The sequence below is a fragment of the Eumetopias jubatus genome, unplaced genomic scaffold, assembly GCF_037043125.1.
Source record: "Eumetopias jubatus isolate StellerSeaLion01/CBP00866 unplaced genomic scaffold, mEumJub1_p1.0 scaffold_10, whole genome shotgun sequence".
Taxonomy (NCBI): domain Eukaryota; kingdom Metazoa; phylum Chordata; class Mammalia; order Carnivora; family Otariidae; genus Eumetopias; species Eumetopias jubatus.
Window position 1 is genome coordinate 23267425 of NW_028274816.1, and position 24805 is coordinate 23292229.

The 24805-nt window shown below is 51.9% G+C and overlaps 3 protein-coding genes across 7 annotated transcripts in view; 2 read left to right on the forward strand and 1 right to left on the reverse strand.

Moving 5' to 3' along the window:
* The first annotated feature begins 246 nt into the window (after positions 1-246).
* VPS4A (vacuolar protein sorting 4 homolog A) lies at positions 247-11599 on the forward strand. Of its 2 annotated transcripts, none has more exons than XM_028094461.1 (11): positions 247-414; positions 4206-4317; positions 4401-4548; positions 5738-5799; positions 5915-6034; positions 6538-6694; positions 7232-7380; positions 7758-7839; positions 8070-8289; positions 9868-10008; positions 10723-11599. In XM_028094461.1, the coding sequence occupies exons 1-11, from the start codon at positions 394-396 to the stop codon at positions 10822-10824; spliced, it is 1314 nt and encodes a 437-aa protein (XP_027950262.1). In that variant the 5' UTR covers positions 247-393; the 3' UTR covers positions 10825-11599. The 2 variants fall into 2 exon arrangements, with proteins under 2 accessions (XP_027950262.1, XP_027950271.1); XM_028094470.1 differs by having other exon boundaries at positions 5741-5799.
* A 2593-nt stretch (positions 11600-14192) lies between these two features.
* Positions 14193-23441, reverse strand: COG8 (component of oligomeric golgi complex 8). The gene is made up of 7 exons (XM_028094435.2): positions 22903-23441; positions 21333-21540; positions 19679-20506; positions 17731-17899; positions 16700-16967; positions 15722-16452; positions 14193-14855 (listed from the first exon to the last, which is right to left on the reverse strand). The coding sequence occupies exons 1-7, from the start codon at positions 23295-23297 to the stop codon at positions 14698-14700; spliced, it is 2757 nt and encodes a 918-aa protein (XP_027950236.2). The 5' UTR covers positions 23298-23441; the 3' UTR covers positions 14193-14697.
* NIP7 (nucleolar pre-rRNA processing protein NIP7) overlaps positions 23365-24805 on the forward strand; it is a 62627-nt gene continuing 61186 nt past the window's right edge. For 3 of the 4 annotated variants that reach the window (XM_028094523.2, XM_088027458.1, XM_028094531.2), the window contains exons 1-4: positions 23365-23609; positions 23732-23818; positions 23915-24053; positions 24558-24698. In XM_028094523.2, coding sequence (XP_027950324.1) covers positions 23554-23609; positions 23732-23818; positions 23915-24053; positions 24558-24698 — 423 coding nt within the window. In that variant the 5' untranslated portion in view covers positions 23365-23553. The remainder of the gene's footprint in view (positions 23610-23731; positions 23819-23914; positions 24054-24557; positions 24699-24805) is intronic. The other variant, XM_028094516.2, reaches the window with a different exon arrangement.

Sequence of the window (24805 nt, forward strand, 5' to 3'; positions counted from 1 at the left end):
CCCGCCCCCGCCCACACGTCCCGCCGTGCCCCGCCCTGCCCCGCCCCGCCCCCACCCCGTCTTCGCTGGGCTCCCCGCCCCTAACACGCCCCTGACTCGCCCCCTGCCCAGCCCTAGCGCGGCCCTAGTGCGGGCCGTCCCTTGGCCGCGGGGAGCGGCGCCTGCAGTGCCAGCCGTGGCCGCCGGGGGGCAGCCGCGCGGCTCGGGCCCGACCGCTCTGGGCCGCGCTCCTCGCTCGCCCTCCGACTCGGCTCCGGCTGCGAGCGGCAGCCCTGCCCGCGCCCAGCGCCAAGCCGCCGGGCTCCCCGCGCCCGACCCAGCAGCTCGGCTCCCCGGGGCCGGACTGAGGCCGCAAGCAGCGCCGCGGGGTGTGGGGCGGACCCAGGAGATGAAATGACAACGTCAACCCTCCAGGTACCTCGGCGCGGCCGGGCTCGGCTTCCGGAGGCCGGAGGAGGCGCGGTGGGGCCTGCGAACCAGCAGTCGGGCCGGTGGCCTGCTCGGAACCCCGGCCCCGCGGCCCTCGCCCCGCCGCCCTGTCGCCGCCTCCGCCCGTTTCTGTTTTCACGCGCCCGGAGCCACTGGCTGTCTCCCGTCCAGAACTCCCGCTCCCCTGCCACCCCCACCCCACCCTCCGCCCGGGCCAGGCCGAGCCCCGAGGCCGCTACGTGCAGCCGGCGGCGCCCCGGTACCGCCGCGGGGATCAGCCTCCTGCGGACCGCACCGGCGCCGCCCGGGAAGCTCGGCCCCGCAGTCGGGCTGCTTGCTCTCCCTCCTCCTCCTGCTTCCCTTAGGACGAGTCCCCGCTCCTTCTCCAGCCTCGGATTTCCTCCTGTCGGCCAGCGACCTTTTCATTCATTCCCTAGGTCTTGCCTGGGGGTGCTGGGGTGGCGCCACCTGGATGCATGACTGACCGATCCTCCAGGTGCTGCCCGTGCTACTGGGCCCTCGGACAGAAACATGCCCAGGCCTCGGACCTGGGCTTCAGTCTTGGCTCTACCACTCACCCGCATGTGACCTTGGGCTAGTTACTTGATCTTGGAATTTCGGGTTTCCTGTCAGTGAATTGGGGTAATACCCTGTAGGGTTGTTGTGACAGTGGCTCTGGATTGAGTAATTCAGGTGAAGTCTTAACACAGTGTCTGCCACATAGTAAGTGCTCAAAATAAAGCCTGTGAAGGAGCTAGGCAAGACTTCATGGAAGAAGGGGCATTTGGCTGGATCCGGAAAGGGTGGGTAGCATTCAGATATCCGAAGGTGGAGGAAAAAGTGGGAACAGAGGCATAGAATAAACGGGGCTACTTGGCCAAGAATTAACTAGAATCCAAAGCCAGACCCCCACCATCCACCAGCAGAAGCTCGGATTTGTTATCACAAGGGTTTGTAAACTTTGCCTGCAGCTCCCCCCTGCCCAGACGGTTTTTGTATGTGAGTTAAGAATGTTTTCACATTTCTATTAAAGTTTTATTAAGGGGCACCTGCGTGGCTTAGTCGGTTAAGCGGCCGGCTCTTGATTTCGGCTCAGGTCATGACCTCAGGGTCCTGAGATGGAGCCCTGCATCTGCTCTGTGCTCAGCAGGGAGTCTACTTGAAGATTCTCTCCCCCTGCTCAGGCTCTCTTTCTCTCTCTAAAATAAATCTTAAAAAGAAAAGCTTTATTAAGATATAACTCACCAGAAAATTCGCACATTTAAAGTATACAATTCAGTGGCTTTTAGTATATTCGGAGTCGTGCAACCATCACCATACTTTTAGAACATTTTCATCACCCAAAAAGAAACTCCACACCCTTTACCGTTAACCCCACAAATCCTGTATCTCTCCCAGCCCTGGGCAAACACTCAGCTAATTTCTGTCCTTTGGATTTGCCTATTCTGGGCACTTTACGTATTTGTTCATTTATTAAAAGGTTTATTTATTTTAGAGGGGGGAGGGGCTGAGGGAGAGAAAAACTTAAGCAGGCTCCTGGCTAATCACGGAGCCCACATGGGGCTCGATCCCATGACCCCAAGATCACCAAACGAGCAGAAACCAAGAGTCGGATGCTCGGTCAACTGTGCCACCCAGGCGCCCCTATTCTCCACATTTTATATAACTGGAATCATACAATATGTGGTCCTTTTTGACTGGCTTCTCTCACTTAACATAATGTAGGTTTTTATGTTTTTAAAAGGCTGGGAAAGAAATCTCATGACACGTGAAAATTATGAAATTCAAATTTCAGTGTCTATAAATAAAGTTTTATTGGAACACATTCCTGCTCCTTCATTTACGTATTCTCTATGGCTGCTTTTGGGCTACAAAGGCAGAGTTGAGTAGCTGCTGCAGAGATTGTACGGCCAGGAAAGTCTAACCTATTTACCATCTGGTTCTTTACAGTTTGCCAGCTCTTCTGTTAGCATATCTTCCTTAAACTTGTCCTTCACCCTCATCCTTTGCCATATGTGTTACTAGAGATGCAGCAGGCTGGCAGTTTTATTTATCACCTCACCCTTGTGTTATGCAAAACTATTCTTCAAATTGCAGCTGAGGCCTCTTGCCTGTGAAACATTGTATGCAGTTGCCAAAAAGATCTAATGTGCTCTTAGGTGCATTAATTATCTCAGAGGGAGGTGGGCAGAGCATCCCTTGAGTATTGTTCTGAGCCCTGCCTTTCCAAAGGACAGACCCAAGGAAGAAGGCATATAGAGTGAAAAAGTCCAAGGAACTGGGCATGTTTGTTCTGGAGAAGAGACGCCATCAGGGACAGGAGAATTCATTTCATTGTCTCATCAGAAGAGCGGGTCGTTGGGGAACAGTAGACCTGCGAAGCTTGTGTTTAAGCTAATCATTCGAGAAGGTTCTGGGCTCCTGGCCATTCTCTATTTGTAGGTAATGGAGGTAGCTGAGCTTGAAAATAGTAGCCAACACTCTTTGGCCTTTCCTCATCTCGTCAACCTCTGGTGGGTTCATTTGTCGTCAACCTGGCCTAACCTGCTTCTGTCTGTTAGTTTTGTAGAGCTAGCTGTGTCTTTCTGAGATTTCTTACTTTCAGATGAGGAAGGGCTGCACAAATGCCTGAGCCCTGCCAAGAGCTGGTCAGGAGGTTTATTGTTTGCTGTGGATGGAACTGTGTGTGTACAGTGGGATCTGCTGGCCTGGTGTCTAGTGCCGATCAGCTTGAGGAAGATAATTCTGGTAGCGCTTCCTGGGTTGGTGAAGCCGTGGTTTCTAAAACTGGATATGTAGGTGTGGGGCAGCTGCCTGAAAGATCCAGCCTGCTTTGAGTTCGGTCTAGAGCACAGGCCCACAGGATTTGTGAGATTCACAGAGATACTCTCACAGAGTTCTTAGAAGATGCCAGAGGACCATTCCCCTCAGTTGGCAGCACATACATGACTTTGGAGTAAGCCAGCCTTTTTCTTGCTTTTTTCTTTTTTTAAAGATTTATTTATTTTAGCGTGTGCATATGCCAGTGGGGGAGGGGCAAAGGGAGAGAATCTTCGAGCAGACTCCCCGCTGAGTGCGGAGCCGGATGCAGGGCTTGATCTCTTGACCCTGAGATCATGACCTGACCCGAAACCAAGAGTCAGACACTTAACTGACTGAGCCACCCAGGCGCCCCAGCAAGCACTTTCATTGCTAGAGCTACTGGTGTACTGACCCATGTGTCTAAGCATCCCTTCCCTAAGTAGCAAATTTAGGAAAACCATCTTCTGTTTTCCCCACAGAGAAACAGGCTGGGCTGGTAGGAGGAAATAGAGATCCCTTTGACCGGTCTGGTAGAACCCAGGGCTGGCTCTTCTCTGGCCTTCGAGGTCAAGTGCGGTTCCTGGCCTTCATGCTGAGCCACACAGCAATTGGTTGTGGTGTTTCCCCGGTTCCAGGTGCTGGGTCCAGGTCCACTCTTCTTTCCCTTGACGCAAGGAATAGAAAGTGGATTCTCCCCTTGAGCCCTAACCTGAGATATTTGGTCAGGTTTCCACTTACTGAAATCCAGAGTGAAATGGAGAAGGAGGTTGTTTTCACCTGTATGAGTGTATTGTGAAGAGGGATGGCTGTCGTTTACAAAGGCTTCCTTTCAAGGCCTTTCTAGTTGATGTTGGAAAAACAGGCCAACATAATGGTGTGTGACTAACAGATCCACAGGATTCCTGCTGCCCTGGGACCCCAAGGGCTTTTTGGGTCTCTTGGGAAGCACTGAGGTATTTGCTTCGCATTTCCAGAAAGCCATTGATCTGGTGACGAAAGCCACTGAGGAGGATAAAGCCAAGAATTACGAGGAGGCACTCCGGCTCTACCAGCATGCTGTGGAGTATTTCCTACACGCTATCAAATGTGAGTCACGTGCAGGGCCCTCCCAGGCTGCAAAGCCCCTGGAGAGCAGGGTGCGCACACCCTCTCCAATTCCCCTTTTGCAGATGAGGCACACAGCGACAAGGCCAAGGAGAGCATTCGAGCCAAGTGCATGCAGTACCTAGACCGGGCGGAGAAGCTGAAGGATTACTTACGAAGCAAAGAGAAGCATGGCAAGAAGCCAGTCAAAGAAAATCAGAGTGAGAGCAAGGGGTGAGTACAGAGGAGTGGAGGAGCCGACCGGGGAACCAGAGACCCCATGAGCGTGTGTCCTTTTCCTGTGGTGCTTCACTCCTGTTGCTAATGCTGCCTTCCTTCGGGGGGCTGCCACTCACATGCTAGCGCCCCGAGCTGCTCGCTCCAGGCACCGTGAGCAGTACTGCTTCGGACCGATGCCTCGTTGGATCCGCACAGAAAAGCTGCGAGTGAAATGCGAGCCAGCAGGGAGGTTACAAGCCTGGGGTTCTGCAGTCAGGCTCTCAGGGTAGATCCCGGCGCCACCACTTCCTGGCCGGGTGACCGTGGACACGTGCCATGACCCCCTGTGCTTCCAGGCTCCTCATCTGTAGAAGGATAACAGCCCCTCCCTCCCAGCGTCGCCCTAAGGAGCGGGTGAGATGATGCGGGTAAAGCCCCAAGAGTAAAGTGGGGCGTGCAGGAAGGATGGAGTCAGCTGCTCTTATGCTCGGAGCTACTCTCTTCATCTGACAGAGGAGGCAGCAGACTCAAGTTCAGACGTGGCCCAGGTCACGGAGCTGGCACTGGATGGAGGCTGGACCCACACGCAGGGACTCTGTGTCCCCCTCCAAAGTCAAAGATTTTATTTATTTATTTGACAAAGAGAGAGACAGCGAGAGAGGGAACACAAGCAGGGGGAGTGGGAGAGGGAGAAGCAGGCTTCCCGCGGAGCAGGGAGCCCGCGCGGGGCTTGATCCCAGGACCCTGGGACCACGACCTGAGCCGAAGGCAGACGCTTAATGACTGAGCTACCCAGGCGCCCCCAGGTCCCCCTCTTTAAACATCACTCTCCTCCGAGTCACACCACCTGCTGTCTGGTTGTGAGTCTGTGTGAAAGGCCAGTGACAGCTCCGGTTGCCCACCTAGCTGCTCCCAAAGTCCCCCCAAAGCACATGTCCCTCACCAGCCTTCTGGAGACACACACGTCTCTGTTCTTACTCCCTTAATGGAGAAACAAGGATGGGTTCCGGGAGTGTTTCCTGGAGAACACGGAGGGGAGTGTTGCTAACAGGTGGCCTGAGCATCTCTGAGGCCCCTGCTGGTGGGTCTGTCACCACTGTTGAGCGGGGCAGGCGGCTCATGACCCAGAGCCTGGCCTCGCTCTCAGAGCCTCCTTGCCGACTGCCTCTTGCTTCAGTCTGTCGTCTTCTGTCTCCTTTCCCAGCAGTGATAGTGACAGTGAAGGGGATAATCCAGAGAAAAAGAAATTGCAAGAACAACTGATGGGTAAGAGGCCCGCCGCCCTGCGGCAATGGGAGCGGGATGTGGCGAGGGTCCCTGGAGGATCGGCTCAGACTCATCGGTCGGGCTCCGGGTGGAAGGCTCATCTTGCCTCTTGCAGGTGCTGTTGTGATGGAGAAGCCCAACATTCGGTGGAGTGATGTGGCTGGGCTGGAGGGGGCCAAGGAGGCCCTCAAAGAAGCTGTCATTTTGCCAATTAAATTCCCACACTTGTTCACAGGTAAGAGTTGAGCTACTTTAGGCCGAGATGGAAAAATAGGCTTCTCAGGAAGCCAGCCCAGGGCTCCCACTCTGAAGGTGTCCAGGAGCAGGTGACCACTCAGCTCGGTGGGCCCTCCAGCGGTGAGGCCCCAAGCTTCCCTCTCAGGGCTCTCAGTCAAGAGAGGCCCCAGGGTCTACCCATCACAACCGTCTTGGCTCCTCTCTGGTGTCAGAAACACCATTGCGACTAGAACTTTGACTTGACCATCCCAGTGGGTGAGTAGGGTCAGGAACCAGTGCCAGCCAGTGTCACTTTGCAAGGTTTTGGGGGTCATGAGCCAGGGCTAGGAGCAGGCTCTCAGCAGTTAATTCAGGTCCCTTTATTCCTTTGCTTCTAGAACCAGTTGTCTTGTAGAACTTTGCTCTTCTGTCCGTACTTAGAGTAACTAAGTCCCCTCTGCTTTTTTCTGTTCCCTTTCCCCAGGCAGGAGGAAGCTCACCTCAGTTTATTCTTTGTTGTAGGCAAGCGTACACCTTGGCGAGGGATACTGCTCTTTGGACCCCCTGGCACAGGGAAATCCTACCTGGCCAAAGCGGTGGCCACAGAGGCCAACAACTCCACCTTTTTCTCAGTGTCCTCCTCAGACTTGATGTCTAAGTGGTTGGGGGAGAGTGAGAAGTAAGTCAGCTGCCAGGCCTGCTTCCCTGCCATGAGCCATGGCCCAGAGGAACCGCTGGTGGGGGTCAGGGAGAAGTAGCCAGCAGAGGGGAATTCTGCTAGCTTGTTGGGTGGGACTGTGTCCTGACAGAACCTGCTGAGACTGAATGGGCACTCGGTGGGGCGAGAGGAGCCCTCATGAACAGAAGGCAAAAGCACTCACAATCTTTGGGTATCGGGTGGGTGTCCTCTGTTGGGGACTTCATGTAGTTCAGGCATTTTCCACACCGACTCCTGTTGTGCAGAGGATGACACTGAGGCTGGGCGGAGGGGAAGGGACTTGTCCTAAATCCAAAGCTAATGAGCTGGGCTGTCATGGAGGCTGGCTGTTCCTCCTGGTACCGTGCTGTCAGCGGATTTGTGATGGCTACTGTCTGAAATCCAGGCCTGACTGGAGGCTTGACCTGCCTGTGGGAAGGGAGAGAGAAGCAGTGACTGGGGCCCTGGCTGGGCTGGGTGTGGGTGTTCCGATCCCAGCCTCACTTGTCACCTTCACAGGCTCGTCAAGAACCTGTTTGAGCTGGCCAGGCAGCACAAGCCCTCCATCATCTTCATCGATGAGGTGGATTCCCTCTGCGGGTCACGCAATGAAAATGAGAGCGAGGCTGCCCGAAGGATCAAAACGGAGTTCTTGGTCCAGATGCAGGGTGCGTGCCAGTGCTAGGTGCCCGCCCTGGTTCTCGGTCCGTCTGCAGCCAACGCAGGGCTTCATCGTTTAGCTGCGGCTGGGTTCGATGATCCTTAGGATGGAGGGAAAATGTCAGTGCAGCCATTCTCCACTCCCTCTCCACAGGCCTGCAGAGAGGTTACCCCAGCCTTTGCCCAGGAGCCCTCTGACCTTCCCGAGGCTGGCAGGGCTTCAGAGAAGGCTCTTAGCCCAGCAGACCTGGTTGGGGCCCTGCTGGTGGGGGAATGGGGCTGGCCCCAGATCAGAACACACAAAGGCCCTGAAGTGCCTCCCCCAGATGCTCCCTGATCCTTGCAGGTGTTCTGACTCAGCATCTGTGTGTCCCTTTCTCCACAGGGGTGGGGAATAACAACGATGGGACTCTGGTTCTTGGTGCCACAAATATCCCCTGGGTGTTGGATTCAGCCATTAGAAGGAGGTGAGTCTTCCCCAGTAGGAGCCAGGGGCTGAGGTCTTTCTCCAGCTGTAGTCAGCCTGCTGCTGGCAGCCGTGGGTGCAGCCTGACCCCATTTGCCCAGGGGCCTCTTCATGTCTACAAGGTGAGCAGAGTCCTCAGTGAAGCCAGCTTCTGGAGGGCCCTGGCACCCCTCTCCACGAAGACTCTTAAGCCATCTCTTCTCAAGTCCTGCCATGTGCTTGGCTCTCTAGGTTTGAAAAGCGGATTTACATTCCGCTGCCTGAGGAGGCTGCCCGTGCCCAGATGTTCCGGTTGCATCTGGGGAGCACTCCCCACAACCTCACAGATGCCAACATCCACGAGCTGGCCCGGAAGACGGAAGGCTACTCAGGTGCTGACATCAGCATCATTGTGCGGGACTCCCTCATGCAGCCTGTTAGAAAAGTTCAGTCAGCAACACACTTCAAAAAGGTGAGTGGAGGGGCACCTGGGTGGCTCAGTTGGTGAAGCATCTGACTCTTGATCGAAGCTCAGGTCTTGATCTGACAAGCCCCATGTTGGGCTCCACGCCTGGTGTAGAGCCTACTTTAAAAAAAAAAAAAAAGGGTAAGTTGGGCCAGCAAGGAGTTGCTGAGAAAGTGTCACAGGAATGGGGATATCAGCTTTCTTTGCCAATTCCTTGGCTGCTCAGGTGACATAGCTTCAGTCTCCTGGAGAACCAAGGACAAGTATAAAGTGAGCCCTCTGGCTGTAGGGGCTGGGGTTGCACCACTCTCTCCCTAGAGTTCTTGCTCCAATGCTCACCATCTCAGATTGCGTGAAGCCAGAGGACATGGCACCATGCCAGTCACCTCTGCCACTTCCACAGTCAGTGCTCTGCTGTTGTGTGTGGGGACCCCACTCGGTGTCTGAAGAATCGGCGGATACAAAATCACCTGCTTTAGGCGCCTGGGTGGCTCAGTTGGTTAAGCGACTGCCTTCGGCTCAGGTCATGATCCTGGAGTCCCGGGATCGAGCCCCGCATCGGGCTCCCTGCTCAGCAGGGAGTCTGCTTCTCCCTCTGACCCTCCCCCCTCTCATGTTTTCTCTCTCTATCTCATTCTCTCTCTCAAATAAATAAATAAATCTTTAAAAAAAAAATCACCTGCTTTAAGGAGGAACTCCTCTTACACAGCATATCTCTATTGAGTGTCTGCTGGGGTTCCTACTATGCTTCTGGTGCTGTTCTAGGAGCTGGGGAGACACTTGTGACCACAGCAGACAAAAGTCCCTGCCCTATCGGAGCCTCTTCAGTAGTTGAGGAGATACTCATTTCTTAGAGGGTGATGAGAGGGAAAATAGAGCAGGGGATGGAGTCTGGTGTTTCTGAAGTTTGGAGTTGGGTGGGCAGCTTGTATTATAAAAAAAATATTTATTTATTTGAGAGAGAGGATGAGCTGGGGTGGGGATGGGGAGGAGGGGCAGAGGGAGAGGGAGAGAATCCCAAGGGACTCTCTGCTCCATCTCACAACCCTGAGATCATGACCTGAGCCGAAATCAAGAGTCGGACACTTAACTGAATGTGCCACCCAGGCGCCCCTGGGCAAGTTGTATTCTTAAAGGATAGGCCACCCAGGTGACATTGGAGTCAAGAGTTGAAGGAGGTGAGGGAATTAGCCTTGGGGATATTTGGGGGGATGTTGCCAATAAAGCAGACTGTGGTTAGAAAAACATTCTTGATGTCACTGCATTTGTGGTGAAATTTGATGGAGTTAATGAGGAAGAGGAAGATATTAAGACACTTTGGGCCACAAATTGAGATTCTGAAGAACAGTGCCTGGAATATCATGCTAATCACAAACCTCTGAAATCCTACGTTGAGCTACTTCGACTGCCAGCCTGAGAGTTCGGAAGGAGTCATTCTCTTCTCAGACTGATGACCTAGAAGGCCAGGCATGCATACATCCTCTACCACCACCTTCTCTTCAGGACTCAGAAATCTGAAGCATCCTGTCCCTTCCCCAAGCACTGAGGTGCAACCCCTGCAGCCCAACTCCTGTTTGATTTCAGGTCTGTGGCCCTTCCCGCACCAACCCTAGCGTTATGATCGATGACCTCCTGACCCCATGCTCACCAGGGGACCCAGGGGCCATGGAGATGACTTGGATGGATGTCCCTGGTGACAAACTCTTAGAGCCTGTGGTTTGCATGGTAAGTGGCCGGCTGGGAGAGGGACTGCACAGAGCCCAGAAAACTGGGGTCTTGGATCTGAAAATAAAAATAGGCTTCTCCCCTTCTCCGTCCTGGGCTGTCGTGGCCTCTCTGAAACCGAGAATGGCCTTTGGGGCGCTGGGCAGCTGGGGCTCGTGCTGTTACAGACTCAGCGGGGGCCCAAGATGGAGGCCATAGCATGAGCCTTTTATTTTCTTCAGCAAGAATAAAGGCCCACTGGTGTGACTACATCATTCCATGGCTTTGGCTTGTTCTGTGCCCAGAAGGAGGCAGCGAGCGTCTGTTGGCAGCTTGCTTGGATGGCGCGCACAGGCAGCCTCACGGGACAAGTCTTGCCCTCTTCTCGTTCCGGTCTCCCCGACGTCTTGCCTGTCGTGTGGGGCAGGCGTCTGCCAGTGTGGCTGGGGTGGCGGGTGTGCGGTCAGAGCGAGCTTCTCCCAGGAGTTAAGACGTGAGGGGAGCTTGGATTCTCTCAGACGAGAAGTAGGCCTGTTTGAGCTACCTCAGGAGGGAAGAGCGGTCCTGTCACAGGAGACAGGCAGGCGCCAGGCAGCCAGAGGGAGCTTTGCTTTTGGGGCTGGGAGTGACTGGGAACACTGGCCTCTTCTTGCTGCACCCCCTGGGTCTGCGACAAGGGGAGGTCGAGGCCCCGGGGCCTGGCTCCTCCTCAGCTTCGTGCCCTTGTCTTTGCAGTCGGACATGCTCCGGTCTCTGGCCACCACTCGGCCCACCGTGAATGCAGACGATCTCCTGAAAGTGAAGAAATTCTCAGAGGACTTCGGACAGGAGAGTTAAAGATTTCTTCACTTGGTGACGGTGAAGGTGGGGGGTCGATTGGGGTAATAAATCCACGGCACTCCCCAAGTCAGTGGCCAGACAGCGCTCCAGGGCTCGTCTTCACTTCACTGCAGCGTCCCCTCTGCTGTCTGGCTGCCGGCCAGGGAGCAGGCAGGAAGGGCCTCCCTGGCCGCAGAGACACAAGCACATTCAGCACTGGGTGGAGTACTGGTCCTTCCTCCTTCCTCTCCTTCTCCTCTTCTGGATGCTCACCAACTCCTTGTCCTGCCCCTCTGTGGTTTTTGGTTTTTTTTTTTTTTTAAACCTTTCTTTGTTCCCCTAAATTAATGCTGCTTGGATTTTTGTCTTGTTTATAAATAAAGTTCAGATCTCCCAGAAGCGTCAAGGAGTGGGAGCAGCCCGTACTGTGGGGTTGCTGCAGACCTTCAGGATGGCCTGCAGCTCCCTCCGCCTGTCCCTTCTAACCCGAATTTTACTACTTGTGAACACAGTGGCTGATGCCCTGGGGTGCCAGCCCAAGCCCTGCCCGTGAAGGCCAAGAGTATAACCAAGCCATTCCCACCCTCCTAGGTCAGCATCTCGGGCCATATGTCCCCCCTGCAGGAGGAGAGGGTGGTTTTTGAGCACAAAGCTCTAGCTCAGAAGGAGTGAAGGTAGTCAGGTGGGTTTTACTGCTGCGTTTTCTTCCCTCTCAATGTGGGAACACTGAACCCTGCCACTGCCCCTGGCTCCCTGCCCTGGAAATGGGCTAATAAATCCTTTTCCCTCTTGAGCCACCTGAGTGATCTCATCTTTGATTCTTATCTGGGCTCCTTGAAGGCCATGCTTGCTTCCATTAGAAAGACCCCCTGGTTTTCTCTCCACACTCTTCTCTCCATCGGAGGAGGGCATTGCCAACCTGCCGCAGTCCCCACGCCTGTTCTCTGGTCAGGCTGGCCAGACACCCCACCCCCACCCCCGGGGCCTTGCCCATGTGGCACCTGGACAGTTCTTCCTGCGGACTGGGAGGCCTGTGGCCCAGACATGGCCTGCAGCTGTGTTTGGTTTGGTCTGCTGCCAACATTGAAAAATCAAGAGTTGATGTGAAAATGCAGATTTCTGGCTTCTGGGAAATGAGGCAGTGCTGGGCCTACGTCCCCATGAGGCAGCCTGTCAGCCACAGCCAAGGAGGGGCTGCCGTGCTCAGAAGCAGAACACTCTCTCCAGCTCACCACCTCCACACGCACTGCTTCAGTCCTCCAGGTTGCCTGCCGAGCTCCTGTGGCCATTTGAATCTGTGACTCCTGATCTTGAGACACCCTCCCGCTCCGCCCCCCAAGGCTCTAGACCTGGCAGCCCTAAAAATGCTGAGTAGGAGGCCGTGCTGCTTGATAGTGTGCATAGGAATACACAAAAGGCCTGCCATCTGGCTGGTCTACTTTCCCTTCCCCTCCAAAAGCTGTGATTATGGCTCCAGGTCTTACTAAAACCCAGATTGTCCAGAACTGATGATGTGGCCAACTCTTAGATCACAGTAGCCTTGCACCATGGTGGTCTTTGATTTGGTTAGGAATGGCTGAATTGAGCCAACTTTTGTTGGTTCCTTGAAGGCTTGGGCCCAAATGCTCCTCTCCAGTGTGGGTATGTTAGCCCTGCCTCAATACCAGGTGCCTCAGCAGGCCTGACCAGGTGACGCCTTGGCAGCATCCGTGGCTGGCATCTTTGTCACTCAGGAGTTCCCGTGGCTCTCGCTTTAGTTAGGTGCCCTGAGCCACCAGTTAATGTTGGTGAATGCTGGACTAGAAGCCAGCACAGGACACTGCCCGACTCGTACTCCTTCATTTTAGCTACTTGTGTTTTCTTACTCTACCTCCAGTCACCTTTACTTGACTCAGAAGGTCCTTGCTTTATTTTTAAAATCTTCCTTTCTACTGCTCAGACGCCTTGGCAAGTCACAGGGGTTAACAGAAACTGGGGCTGCTGTGGTTCATCTTCATAGCTCTGGTCACGGCTATCACAGATGCTACGCCTCTCCATTCTTCTCTCCACCACTGGTGACAGGATGCAGGGTGATGGATGTCCTACTCACATGTGAGGCCGAAGTCACCTCAGACTGATGGCATGCCTCACCATCCATGTTATACATGGCTCACAGGTGCAGAGGAGAGCCATGTATTTCCTCCCCTAAATGCTAACTCTGAAATTCACTCTTCCCTACTTGGGAATTCTGGCCTAAACCTTCTGTTTACCTTGGCTTTGACTTCGGTAGTTGACTTCTAAAACTTTCCTTAGCTCAAGATGCTGATTTGTATGTGTGGTTATTGTGGCTGATACATCTCCCTGAGGTGGGTGAGATTTTATTAGAAATGCAGATTTGCTGCTTTGGGCTGTAGTAGCTAGTTGCACAAATCCTCCTTGGTGGATTTGTTTACAGTAGTAAACCTCATGTTGTCAGTAATAGTTTCAGGCTTTCTCCAAGGTCCACTCTGAGCAACCACGTACTCTTGGGTCCCCAGGTCAGGAAGCTGCAGGCAAATGTTACTGATCTACATTACAAAGGCATCGGTAAGGACTGTTAACTTCAGAGCACTGTAAGGAAGCTTCTGAGTATCCTGAAGCCACCCTGCAGGAGCTTCTGAACATTGTCCAAGGGAAAGGAGGGTCACTGAATCCTCATTTTCATAAGGATCCATGTTTTTAGTATAAATGAGAGTTTTCTACAGACTTTCCCAGTGGCGGAGTATCTAACCTCACCTTGGAGCAGTGCCGGCTCTTACTCCCTTCCAAAGTTTAATGCAGAGAGAGCCAGTTCCCTTTTGCTTGACCTCTTAGGCCCCCAGAGGGTGGCCTGTTTAGAGAAAGCCATACCGGGTTCGTTTAGTTAACTACTGTTTAAAACAAGTTTTTTCTAAGCAACTTACTGGACTTACTACACGGGTCCTAGGATTTTGAGGACTCTGGTAAGAGTACCCATGTTGCAAAACTCAACATAGAAATGAGGCAAGACCAGTATCTAGAGAAACAAGTTCCTTCACCTCTTGCAAATAGCTCTGACAGTGTCTTAAGGCTAATCATTGGCCAGGGTGATGCTAATTTATTTTTCCAAAATAAGTGTGGTGACCAGGAAGCACAAGTTTTGCTTTCTCTTTCTTTTCTAATTGTGACAGGAAGAGGTTCATTGCTTCGTCAACTATCAGCCCTCCCCTAGCCCTGATCCATGAGCTCCACCAAAAAGAATGAGCCAAATAGCAGCTGCCCGAGAAATCTTTGCAGGAAAATCATCCCCAAATCTGTTAAAGGCAGAAGGTGGAGACCAAAACTTGTGAACCTGGTAAAATGTGCGGGTACCCATTTATGTTAATACTCTCATTAAACACTTCATGAACTGTGGCCATTCTGTTCTGTTTTACTTACACAAGCAAACTGTTGTCCAAGGCAAAGGACTCTGCAGGTAAGACACACAAGCCCTTTGTAAAAATAAGAACTCAGTGAAGATGGTCAACCGTAGTCTTAACCTGCATTTTTAAACAGCTTTCAGATATTTTGGGACTATGTCATTATCAAATCTTGGCTTTGGGATAGATCATACAGGTCTTTGAAATCATGTCTACTAGGAGTGGTTATTTGCCCCACTTTTTACCATACAAAATCATCAGGAAATGTCTACTCTTTGGGGGAGTTCATTTTCTTTTCACGTTGAAGGCAATATTTTGTCCATGGATGATTTCAGGGCAAACATTTTTGATATATTCCTCCAACCTGGTTTGGCAATTCACTGTTTTCTGTCAGAGCCAGCCCAATATCAAGTTGGAAATGGGCAAGCCATACCCAGCTCAAATCCCAAGTGTTTGTGTTTTCATTTCCAGAATCCTCAGATGCAGCAGGAAAATTTTAATCATTCACCTCCATCCAGTAGATGTTTGTAAACGTCTTGCTGTCCATTTTGTCAATGAACAGGCAGCCCTGCAAGTGGTCCATCTCATGCTGGATGATACGTGCTGCCCATCCACTCGCCTGCCACACCACCTGCTCCCCTTTGGGGTCCAGCCCTGCAAAGTAAGTTACAGCCTGGGTAAGGATATGCTTAACTGCATCACTTTTAATCTCCTTACCTTTTCCCTGCCTCTGGCTCTTCCTGTTGACAAGAGGCAACATCAGAAGGGAATGTAGGCAGCAGCCTCTATTCTTCCCAGAAAAGATGCCTCAACTCTACCCATTACCAAGTATTCAGTGTGGTTCTAACACTGACAATTAGGTTGCTGGACTTACTATGGGGCTGAGATGAGAAATGATCTTCCTAAGGTGCTTCATTTCTGAACATTCCTCCCATTTCTGAGATACTGCTGATTTATTTCAATTCCTAAAAGTCTTTCAACTTGGTACACTATAAAATAAAGGGGTACCATTTACTTTCTGACCTGGACCAAGTGGCCTACTCAAGAGGAACAATCATTCCAACTCCAGCAAATCAGATTCCACAAAACATCCTGTGGCTTATCACCCTGGGCTGGGCAAAGCTGCGTGCCACTTCTCCCATTCCACCACGATGGCTCCAATTGGGTAGAACGTGTGTGTGGGAGACAGCGAGGGAGAGGGCACAGAGCAGAGGACCTGGAGTGCGGCAACATCGGAAAGAGGCCACGTTCCCAGCCCAAACCACGACCCCGAGGAGCTGTCTCTGCTGTCACTGGCCGCCATCCCCATCCCAATCGGTCAGTCTTGAATCACGTCCACTCCAGAGTTTTGCCCGGAGGCTTCCCTGAGCCTACACTTTCACAAGTCTGCGCTTTACTGGAGCTTTGCAAAAACTGTTTCATGGGACCCGAGGTCGCCGCCTCCATGGGCGGGGGGAAGAGACGCACGCGTTTACCCAACCTCCCCAAAGCCACCGACCCCCCGCCCCGACCCCCCGCACCTGTGATCTGCACGGCCTGGAAGCGGGGCACGCAGGCCAGGAAGCCCGCGACGCTCTCGCAGCCCTCAGGGAAGGTGACCAGGCGGCTGTCTAGCACCCGCAGGCGGGGGTTCACGAACACGCGCAGGGGGAAGGGCTCCATCTGGCGGGCCTCGCGCAGGGGCGGCGCGCAGGCGCGGAAGAGCGCCTCGGGGAACTCTAAAGCCAGCACCTGCAGCGGCACCCCGAGCTGCGGAGCGCTCAGGCCCACGCAGCGTCGGCTTCGCATCACCTGCACCAACCTCTGCACCAGCTTCTGCAGTTCGGGCCCCGCCAGCTGCGCCGGGTCCACCGGGGCCGCCACGGCCCGCAGCGCCGGGTCCCCGACCTGGCACACGCGCGGGTACGGCGGCTCGGGCGCGCCCCGCACCAGACGCCGCACGTAGCGCCAGTAGGACCGCCGGCGCGCCGGGCCCTCGAGGCCGTCCCGGGCGGGCGCAGAACTGCAGGCCCGGGCGCCGCCGGCCGCCGCTCCCCCTCCCCACGGTGGGGCCGGCCCCAAGCAGTGACGCGTCCGCGCCAGCAGCGTCCCCAGTAGCAGCCCGGCTCCCATTCGGCCCCCGGTGCGCCGAGCACAGCCGCCCGACCGCAGCCACCCTCCCCGGCCCCGGTAGGCGAGCCCTCCCGTCGCGGGGGACGCCGGGAAGCAGAGTTCCCGCGCGCCTTCCGGGAGCGCCAGCGCGGCCCGCAGAGCTCAGCCCGCCTCCGTGACGTCAGCAGCTTTATTAGTGAATTCCGTGTTTTACTGTATAATCAACCATTGGCGAGCGTGACGCAGAGGTTCCCCCTTTCGTTTGCTGTCACGAATGCGTTTGGAGCCTCCCCCATGGGGCTGCCCGGTGCTCTCCGAGGCCGGCCTCGCCTCCCCGCGGGCGCGGCAGGAAGCCCTGGCCATCCCGTGTCCCGGGCCGCGCCGCGGCTGGGTGCAGGGACGCCGGCTAGGGGTCCGCACCGGGCGCCTCAGCTTGCGGCGCCTCGGCTGAGTCCGCCTGCTCCTGCGCATCCTCAGAGCGAGCTGCAGCGACGGACTCCAAGCCTGACTCCTCGGCGGCGGGTGCTGGAGCCGCGAGCTCCGGCACCAGCTCCTTTTCATCTAGACAGAGGACCAGCTCTCTCTTCGGCAGGAGGAAGGCAAGAGGCTCCTGGACGAGGCCGATGTTCACATGCCCAAGGTTTCCGTACTTGGAGAGCTGAGTGGGTGGAATGCCTGACCCAGAAGGTAGAGAAAGTGAAATAGAAAAAACGTTAAATAAATTTAAATATTGATGTGTCACAGGGGAGAAAAACTTACAGGACAGTTTCCACATTTCCATACAGTAAAAGTCATCTTCGTGATATGGGACAGGAAACTATACTATAAGGCAAGACTTTGGAGGTAATCTGCAATAACACAGTGGAGGATGGATCGAGTTAAAAGCCAAGAGAACCTCAGAAGGCACTGGCTTCCCTGTGCCAGGCCCAAGGAGAAAGCTGGGGTAAAGTGGCCAACAGCCATTCTGCTGGTGTGGCCACTGGCCGACTGCCCTAAGGGAAGCTCTGGCTCCCCCGGCCCCCACTCCAGGCACAGAGAGAGTGGGGACAGGGAAGTGAAGACAAATTAGGAAAAATCTTTTTAAAATACCTTCTCTGGACATTTCATATAAATAGAGTCCTACAATAGGTGGTTCTCCTGTGACTAGCTTCTTCCACTTAGCCAGATATACACATACTGTATTATTTAATTTATATGAAATGTCCAGAAAAGGCAAATATACGGTAACAGCTGATTAGGGGTTGCCAGGGGCTAACATTGGGCTGCAGGGATCTTTTTGGGGTGATGGAAACATTTTTAAAATTGGATAGTGGTAATGATTGTACATCTCTGTATACTTAATAAAAAACACTGAGTTTTACAAATGGGTGAATTTTATTTAGTATATGAATTATATCAATAAAGTAGTTTTAAAGAGCTTTCCCCTCCTTTCTCTTACCTAAGGTCTGTGCTATCTGAGCTGGTGGAAAAAGGACTTGGAGACAGCGATTTAAATAAGGAACAAGGTCTTCCAGGAAGACAGTGCAGAACTGGACAAAGAGCTCTTGCTCCCCACTGCTGAAAGCAGCCTCTTCTGCGCGATGGAAGGCCAGGATTGTTTTGGTTACCTAGGGGACAAGGGCACCATCAGTCACTAGAGTAGTCTATCACCATCAGCAGTACCTGAAACTAAGCACAAATGTGCAGCCCTCAAGTTTTCATAAAGTCATTCCAAACAGTACATTATATTACCGTCTTGTTTAAATTCAGAATTGTCACTCTCCACAGTTCTGTCACTTCACTAATGTATTTCTGACCCAAACCCAACTTGTTTCATTACTGGCACACTTTCCACTTTCAGTGGAAGAGCATCAAGAGGTTCTTGATTCCTAAAGGAGATGACCAGAACTATACTGGATCCAGGAAAATGAAGCAAAACTGTAAAAGGTTTTTACTGAGTAAGGTAGTTAAGGTTCCAGGAAGCTAGATCACTAGAAAATTATAAAAGAACACAGAGCTAGAAAAGAAGTTCCACATACAAGTAACAGAACAACCTAGCTGACATTCCTGGTTCCAAGTCCTAGCTGTGCCACTTGCTGGTTTTGTGACTTCCAAGTGATAACTTAAACACTTTGTGCCCTCTGTTCCTCAGTTTCCTCATCTATAGAGTAGGGCCTGCAACAGGACCTACCTCTTAGGGTTGTGAGGATCAAGTCTTAATAGGTATAAAATATGATGAACACTACCTGGCATGGAGTAAGTTCTATATAAATATTAGCAAATTACTATTACCTGAATTTCATTGACTACAAAATTTCAATGCTCATGCTTTCTTTCTCTTACAGGAGGGCATTAACATTTTTTTTTTTTGAGTAACACAAGTGGGAAAGTTTATTAAAGCAAAATACACTCTTGAGATATGAGAGCGGGCAAGCTCAAAAGTGAGAGAGCTGGGCCCAGAAAGATTTTATATAACCATGTCACAACTGCCATCTGGCTGACAGCAATTATAAGATGCCATAAGTTGTAAGAAACATCCCAATATCTAAAGGTTTAAATATGTAAAAAATGTGCAGGATACCATTAGTTGTAGTATTTCTTGTATTATGTAGAATTCTAAAATGGTTCTTTTGAATCCCAGCCCCTGGTATCCACTCCTTTGTGTAATCCCTTCCCCTTGATTGCAGGCAGGATGTGTGGCTTGTTTCTAACCAATAGGATATGGCAAAGGTGAAGGATTTTGCAGATGTAATCAAAGCCCCTAATCAGTTGACTTTGAGTTAATCAAGGGATATCCTGGGTGGGCCTGACTTAATCAGATAAGCCTTTTAAAAAGGGGTTGAGGAAAAAAAAAGGGGTTGAGGATTTCCCTAAAAGAAGAGACTCACTGTAGGAGAGTTACTCTCCATTGGCCTTGAAGAATCAGAAAGCCACACTGTATGGAGTGAGGTGGCTACTAGGACCTGAAAGCCTTAAACCTACAACTGCAAAGAACAGAAATCTGCCAACATGAATGAGCTTGAAAGGGGACTCCAAACTTTAGATGAGACTGTGGCCTGGCCAACACCTTGACTGTAACCTTGTGAGATCCTGAGCAGAGGACCCAGGACTCCCAATCCAAAGAAACTGGGAAAAAATAAATATGTTGTTTTAGGCTGCTGTGTTTGTTATGCAGCAGTAGAAAACTAATACTTTACTGAATCATTATTACAGGTGAGCCACTTCATGAATTGTTCTAGGTCCCATGATGGGGGACTAACCAGAGCTGCTCAATCAGAAAAATCTCTAAAACCCCACTAAGCCTAAGTCTGCAACCACCTATCACATAAACTGGTTTATTTTTTACAAAAGTCTGGCCACCTGTTACCAAAGAAAGCCCCAGTAGAGAGCCAACAGGATGTGCTCACCTTGGCAAGGGCGTCCTCCAGGGCCCTAGTCACACCCTGTGCCAGGGCCACAGGACAGCAGAGGCGCAGATCATTGAAGGCAACCAGAATATTGTTGAGGAAGCAGGCGAGGGGTGGGAAATCTAAGAGCACCATGGGTGGCTGCAGGGTCCCTGGCTGAGTGACTGGCACAGCAGCAGGCAGATTACTGCTGCCCAGGATGGCTGGAGCTGAGATGAGGGTGTAGGAATTCATTTCATCCTGGAACTTCTCCACTGCTTCCTGAATTGCTTTCTGGAAAGTGCTGATGGCCACCCGCTGGAAAACAGGAGCCAACTGGCCCCGGAAATCAACCCCCACCCGGCTGAAGGACAGCCCAAAGTACATGCACTGACCCAGCAAAGAGTCTAGACGACCACCAATCCCCCGGTGAAGGTCGGTCTCCAGCACCTGCAGGAACTGTGAGACTCTCTGTAGCACCCAGCCGTAGAAGATGGCACTCTCATTCATAGTGTGCTCACCCGTGGCAGGGGGCAACAAAGGGTCCTCATCGGAGAATATGGCACGGTACTGGGTGATGATATCGAACAGATGGACACGGCAGGCCTCAATGGTTTTTGTGATGTGGAAATAGGGATCATCATTGGGGATGGCAGTCAGGATGGAACGGAGCCAAGCATCTCGGGCCTGAAGAAACTTCACCCTCAACTCAGCCTCAGTGAAGACATCCATGCACCGCAGGAAGCCAATGACACGGAGGCAGGCAGGGAGCTGGATGTTGGTTCTTAGCTGCTGGATCAGCTGGCTCAGCATCAGCTGCATGGACTGGCGCACTTCGTTCACAATGCCCTGACAAGATAGGGGGTCAGTCACACCACACTGGGAAAGACATTTCCAGGAATCCATTCCACTACCCCTGAATACTACAGATCAGCATTCCCACTGCTTTTCCTGATATATGAAGATTTCCTAAAGTTGATGTGTACAGGCTTACCAACAAAGATCTAATTCACTGTGGCCATATGTAACTATTCACTGTGGCCTAGAGGCCCTGTTTTGTTCTCCTGCCTCACCCGCTTCCTAATTCTGTCCCCTTGCTCACTGCAATCCTGTCACACTGGCTTTTTTTTTTTTCCTTTGTATTTCTTAAACACTCCCAACTTGTTCCCTTGTCAGTCTGCTATACCTTTTCTTTCCACTTTCTGATTTGCTCTTTCCCCACATCTTCGTGTGGCTGGTTCCTTCTCGTCATCTGGTTCTCAGCTTAAATATTATCTCTCCAACAGAGCCTTTCCTCACCACTCTATCTAGGGTACCTCACCCTAGTCTCCTTCTACCCATTCCCTAATTTATTTTCTTCAGACAGTTACCATTATCTGAAAGGATCATGTTATTTATTTATTTGCCAACTATCAACTTACATTCATGAAAACTAGGGCCTTCTCTGCTTTGTCTCATTGTCTTCCCAGCACCTAGATCAGTGTCTGGCACATGATTAATATTTATCAGTTGAATGAATGAATGAATGTTTCATGTTCAAACCTGTCTGGCTGGCAGAAACCGATATGAAACATGCAAAATTTCCCTAAGATTTCTGCCTAAAGGTTCAGTGATGACCACAGAATTACTGATTACAAGAACATCAATTTGAGTCCTTTTGGGTCAGTTTGACTACCTGGATGACAGGGATGGAGGAGTATTTCCTTTCCAGTCGGTGTACGTAGGCTGCAAGCTCCAGGGCCTCTTCATAATAGCTGTTCCGGACACAGGTGTCCATTAGCTGAGGAATCTCCAGGATTTCCAGGATTTCTGTGTGCCGGTTTAGAGTCAGGGTGTTCATCCGGCGGTTGGAGCTGATCTCCTCAGCCTCTTTGACAAAGTTTCTAGTAACAAACAGGAGAATATTGGTTGCTCACTGCTCTACATCCGAAAGTTAGCTACAATTACCAAGCATTTACTATGAACTGGACACTGAGCTGGATGGTTTATGATTTAATCTTCACACCAAACCTGTGAGGTAAGTACTGTTACTCTTGAGACAACTTTAATCCCAGAGAGGCTAAGCAACTTGTCCAAGATCACACAACTAACAAATGATAAAAATATGTGAGCCCAGATCTGCCACTTAATTAGCGTTGGCAAGGTACTTAGGCTCTCTGAACTCTTTCCTCATCGGTACTATTTAGTAGGATCCACCTCATAAGGCTGTGAGGATTAAATGAGATGATGTGTATGAAGCATTTAACACAGAACTGGACACACAGTAAATGTTAATAATATCTATTCTTTTTGTGATCACTAACCAGTTTAGAAGCTACAACCTTGGGGTGCCTGGGTGGCTCAGTCGTTAAGCATCTGCCTTCAGCTCGGGTCATGATCCCAGGGTCCTGGGATTGAGCCCCACATCGGGCTCCCTGCTCTGCGGGGAGCCTGCTTCTCTCTCTCCCACTCCCCCTGCTTGTGTTCCCTCTCTTGCTTTGTCTCTGTCAAATAAATAAATAAAAATCTTAAAAAAAAAAAAAGCTACAACCTCACCCTCAAATTCCCTCAGCCCCTTAATCTTCTCTTAGGCTGTTGTTCCACTTTTAATTCCACAGTCTTCACTTCTCCATAATTGCAGAGATCTGCTTTATGAAGTCTTTTATCTATTCTGGAGGGTGGAAGGGTACAGAAGCTATTGTCAAATATCCAAAGACTCACAACTTAAACTTTTACCATGAAAGGCAGAATTAAGGATAAGAGACTGAGGATCTAGAGAGGTAGAATATGGCTTAAGAAAGAGAGATTTTTTTGATAATTTTTGCTGCCTCCAAATGGAAAGATTTCGTTGTCAGACTTCTCTCAATGAAAGTTTTGGACAGTCTGCATGTGTATCTTATAGCTGACAACTGCAGAGTGTTAGCTATGTCAGACCCAATGATAAGTGCTTTGCATGTATTCTCTAATACTCACAACAGTCCTATGAGGGAGTTGCTGCTGGTGTCCAATTCTAACTTGGAAACTTACTAGCTTCCAAGAGCCTCTTCGACAATTCCTAAGCTGTCTCAACTTACTCATAACATTAAATGGGAATAACAGTACCTACCTCCAAAGCTGTTGTGAAGCTTAAATGGATTTTTTAAAATGCTCAGAGGAGAGCCTGACCCATGCATGGTAAGTGCTTTGTAAGTGTTAGCTATTTCTTCCATCATAAATGTCAGCTATTACAGTTGCTAAAAGCCCCTTTAGTGCCGAGCCCGCCGCACCTGCAGCTCTGCTGGAAGCTGGGCAAGCGGTCGAGCAGGCGGCCCAGCGACGCCTCCACGTCGCCAAAGAGGCGGTGGATGCGCTCGGTGCACTCGGCGCCTCGGATGAAGGTCTTGTAGTTGGCAAAGGCCAAGTCGCGCGTCTGCTGCAGCAGCTGCGCTCGCTCTTCCGCCAAGCGCTCGGGCTCGCGCCTCAGCCTCTCCAGCCCGGAGCCGCTCAACTCCCGGAGGTAGCGGCCCACGTCGGGCCGCTCCCGCCACTGGGCCTCGGGGAAGCGGTCTCGGAACAGCGATGCCAGGAGCCCTTCATCCTCCACCTCCCCGAGAGCCGCTGCAGTGACCGTCGCCGTGGCAGAGGCCGTGGTCGACGAAGCGATTGCCGCCGTCGCCGCCATATTCCGGCAGCAGCGTCACTTCCCCTCCGGCCCAGCGAGGGCGCTGGCTCAGAATCTAGGCCCGGAAGCAGCCGGGGGTTCGTATCCGGCCGGCTTTCTTTCCCGACGGTCCTCCAGGCTACCGGGCGCTGGCGTGGGGAAGAAATTGAAGGCGGCTAGAGAGGCAGGCTTTGGGGTTGCCAGGGAGCGGCCGGCGGCTGACTTCCGTTTCCGGCCTCTGAGGCACGCGGATTCGGTGTTGTAACCCAGCGGGAAAATGCGGCCTTTGACTGAAGAAGAGACCCGCGTAATGTTTGAGAAGATAGCGAAATAGTAAGCGGGTGCGGAGGGGAAGGGGAAATGTGTGTGTGGCGGGAAGAGCGCGGGTAGAGTGGGGGCGCGGGGCCGGGAGGAGTCTGTTGGGGCGCTGTCTCCAGTCCTCCTTTTGCCTTCAGCATCGGGGAGAACCTTCAGCTGCTGGTCGACAGGCCCGACGGCACCTACTGTTTCAGGCTGCACAACGACCGGGTGTACTACGTGAGGTGAGGCGGTGCTGGGTGGACAGCAATGGACCCGGGTGGAGGCTGGGTCCCACCAGCTTCCCTCATCTGACACCTTCTTCTTCCTTACCCCTTCAGTGAGAAGATTCTGAAGTTGGCCGCCAACATCTCTGGGGACAAGCTGGTGTCGCTGGGGACCTGCTTCGGAAAATTCACTAAGACTCACAAGTTCCGGTTGCACATCACAGCTCTGGATTACCTTGCACCCTATGCCAAGGTTTGTAGGGTGGTATTCGTTCGGCCACTGGGGATGAAGGAAGTCAAAGATGAGGGCCACGTCAGAAAGCAGATAATTGGGCAGCTTCGCTGCCACGGAGTCAGTGCCAGCACATGGAGGTGTTTCCAGGACTTGCTGCTTGGGTATGGTTGGGGTTCTGGCATGGGAATGCTGTGCGGTTGCATAGTCGTAGTTAGGTCCAGCAGAGTAGAAAAGCCTATGCAGACCTCACTCAAAAAAAAGCAAATTGGTGGTTTTGGTGAGAGCATAGTGGGATCCAGAAAAAGAGCTTTTAAACTATCCATGAGAGAGATTGTAGAGTTGAAGAAAGAACGTCCTGGTAGTTCTTTTTAGGGAGTGAACAGTTTGAGATAACCATCCGTTTTTCTCTTTTCCTTAAAATGCTTTCAAGAAATTAATCACATATCCAGCAGCTGGCTTATCTGCAGGGATACAACAATTAGCATTTTAATGTCTCTTGGATTTAATTCTGTTTTTTTGTAGTATAAAGTGTGGATAAAGCCTGGAGCAGAACAGTCCTTCCTTTATGGGAACCATGTGTTGAAATCTGGACTGGGTCGAATCACCGAAAATACTTGTCAGTACCAGGGAGTGGTGGTGTACTCCATGGCAGACGTCCCTTTGGTGAGTAGAGATGGTAGCTGTTACAAAAATCAAGTATCTTTTTAATCGAGAAGGATGTATTTTCAGTCTGTGCGCTTCAGAGACTAAATTCTTAGCACCTTTCAAAT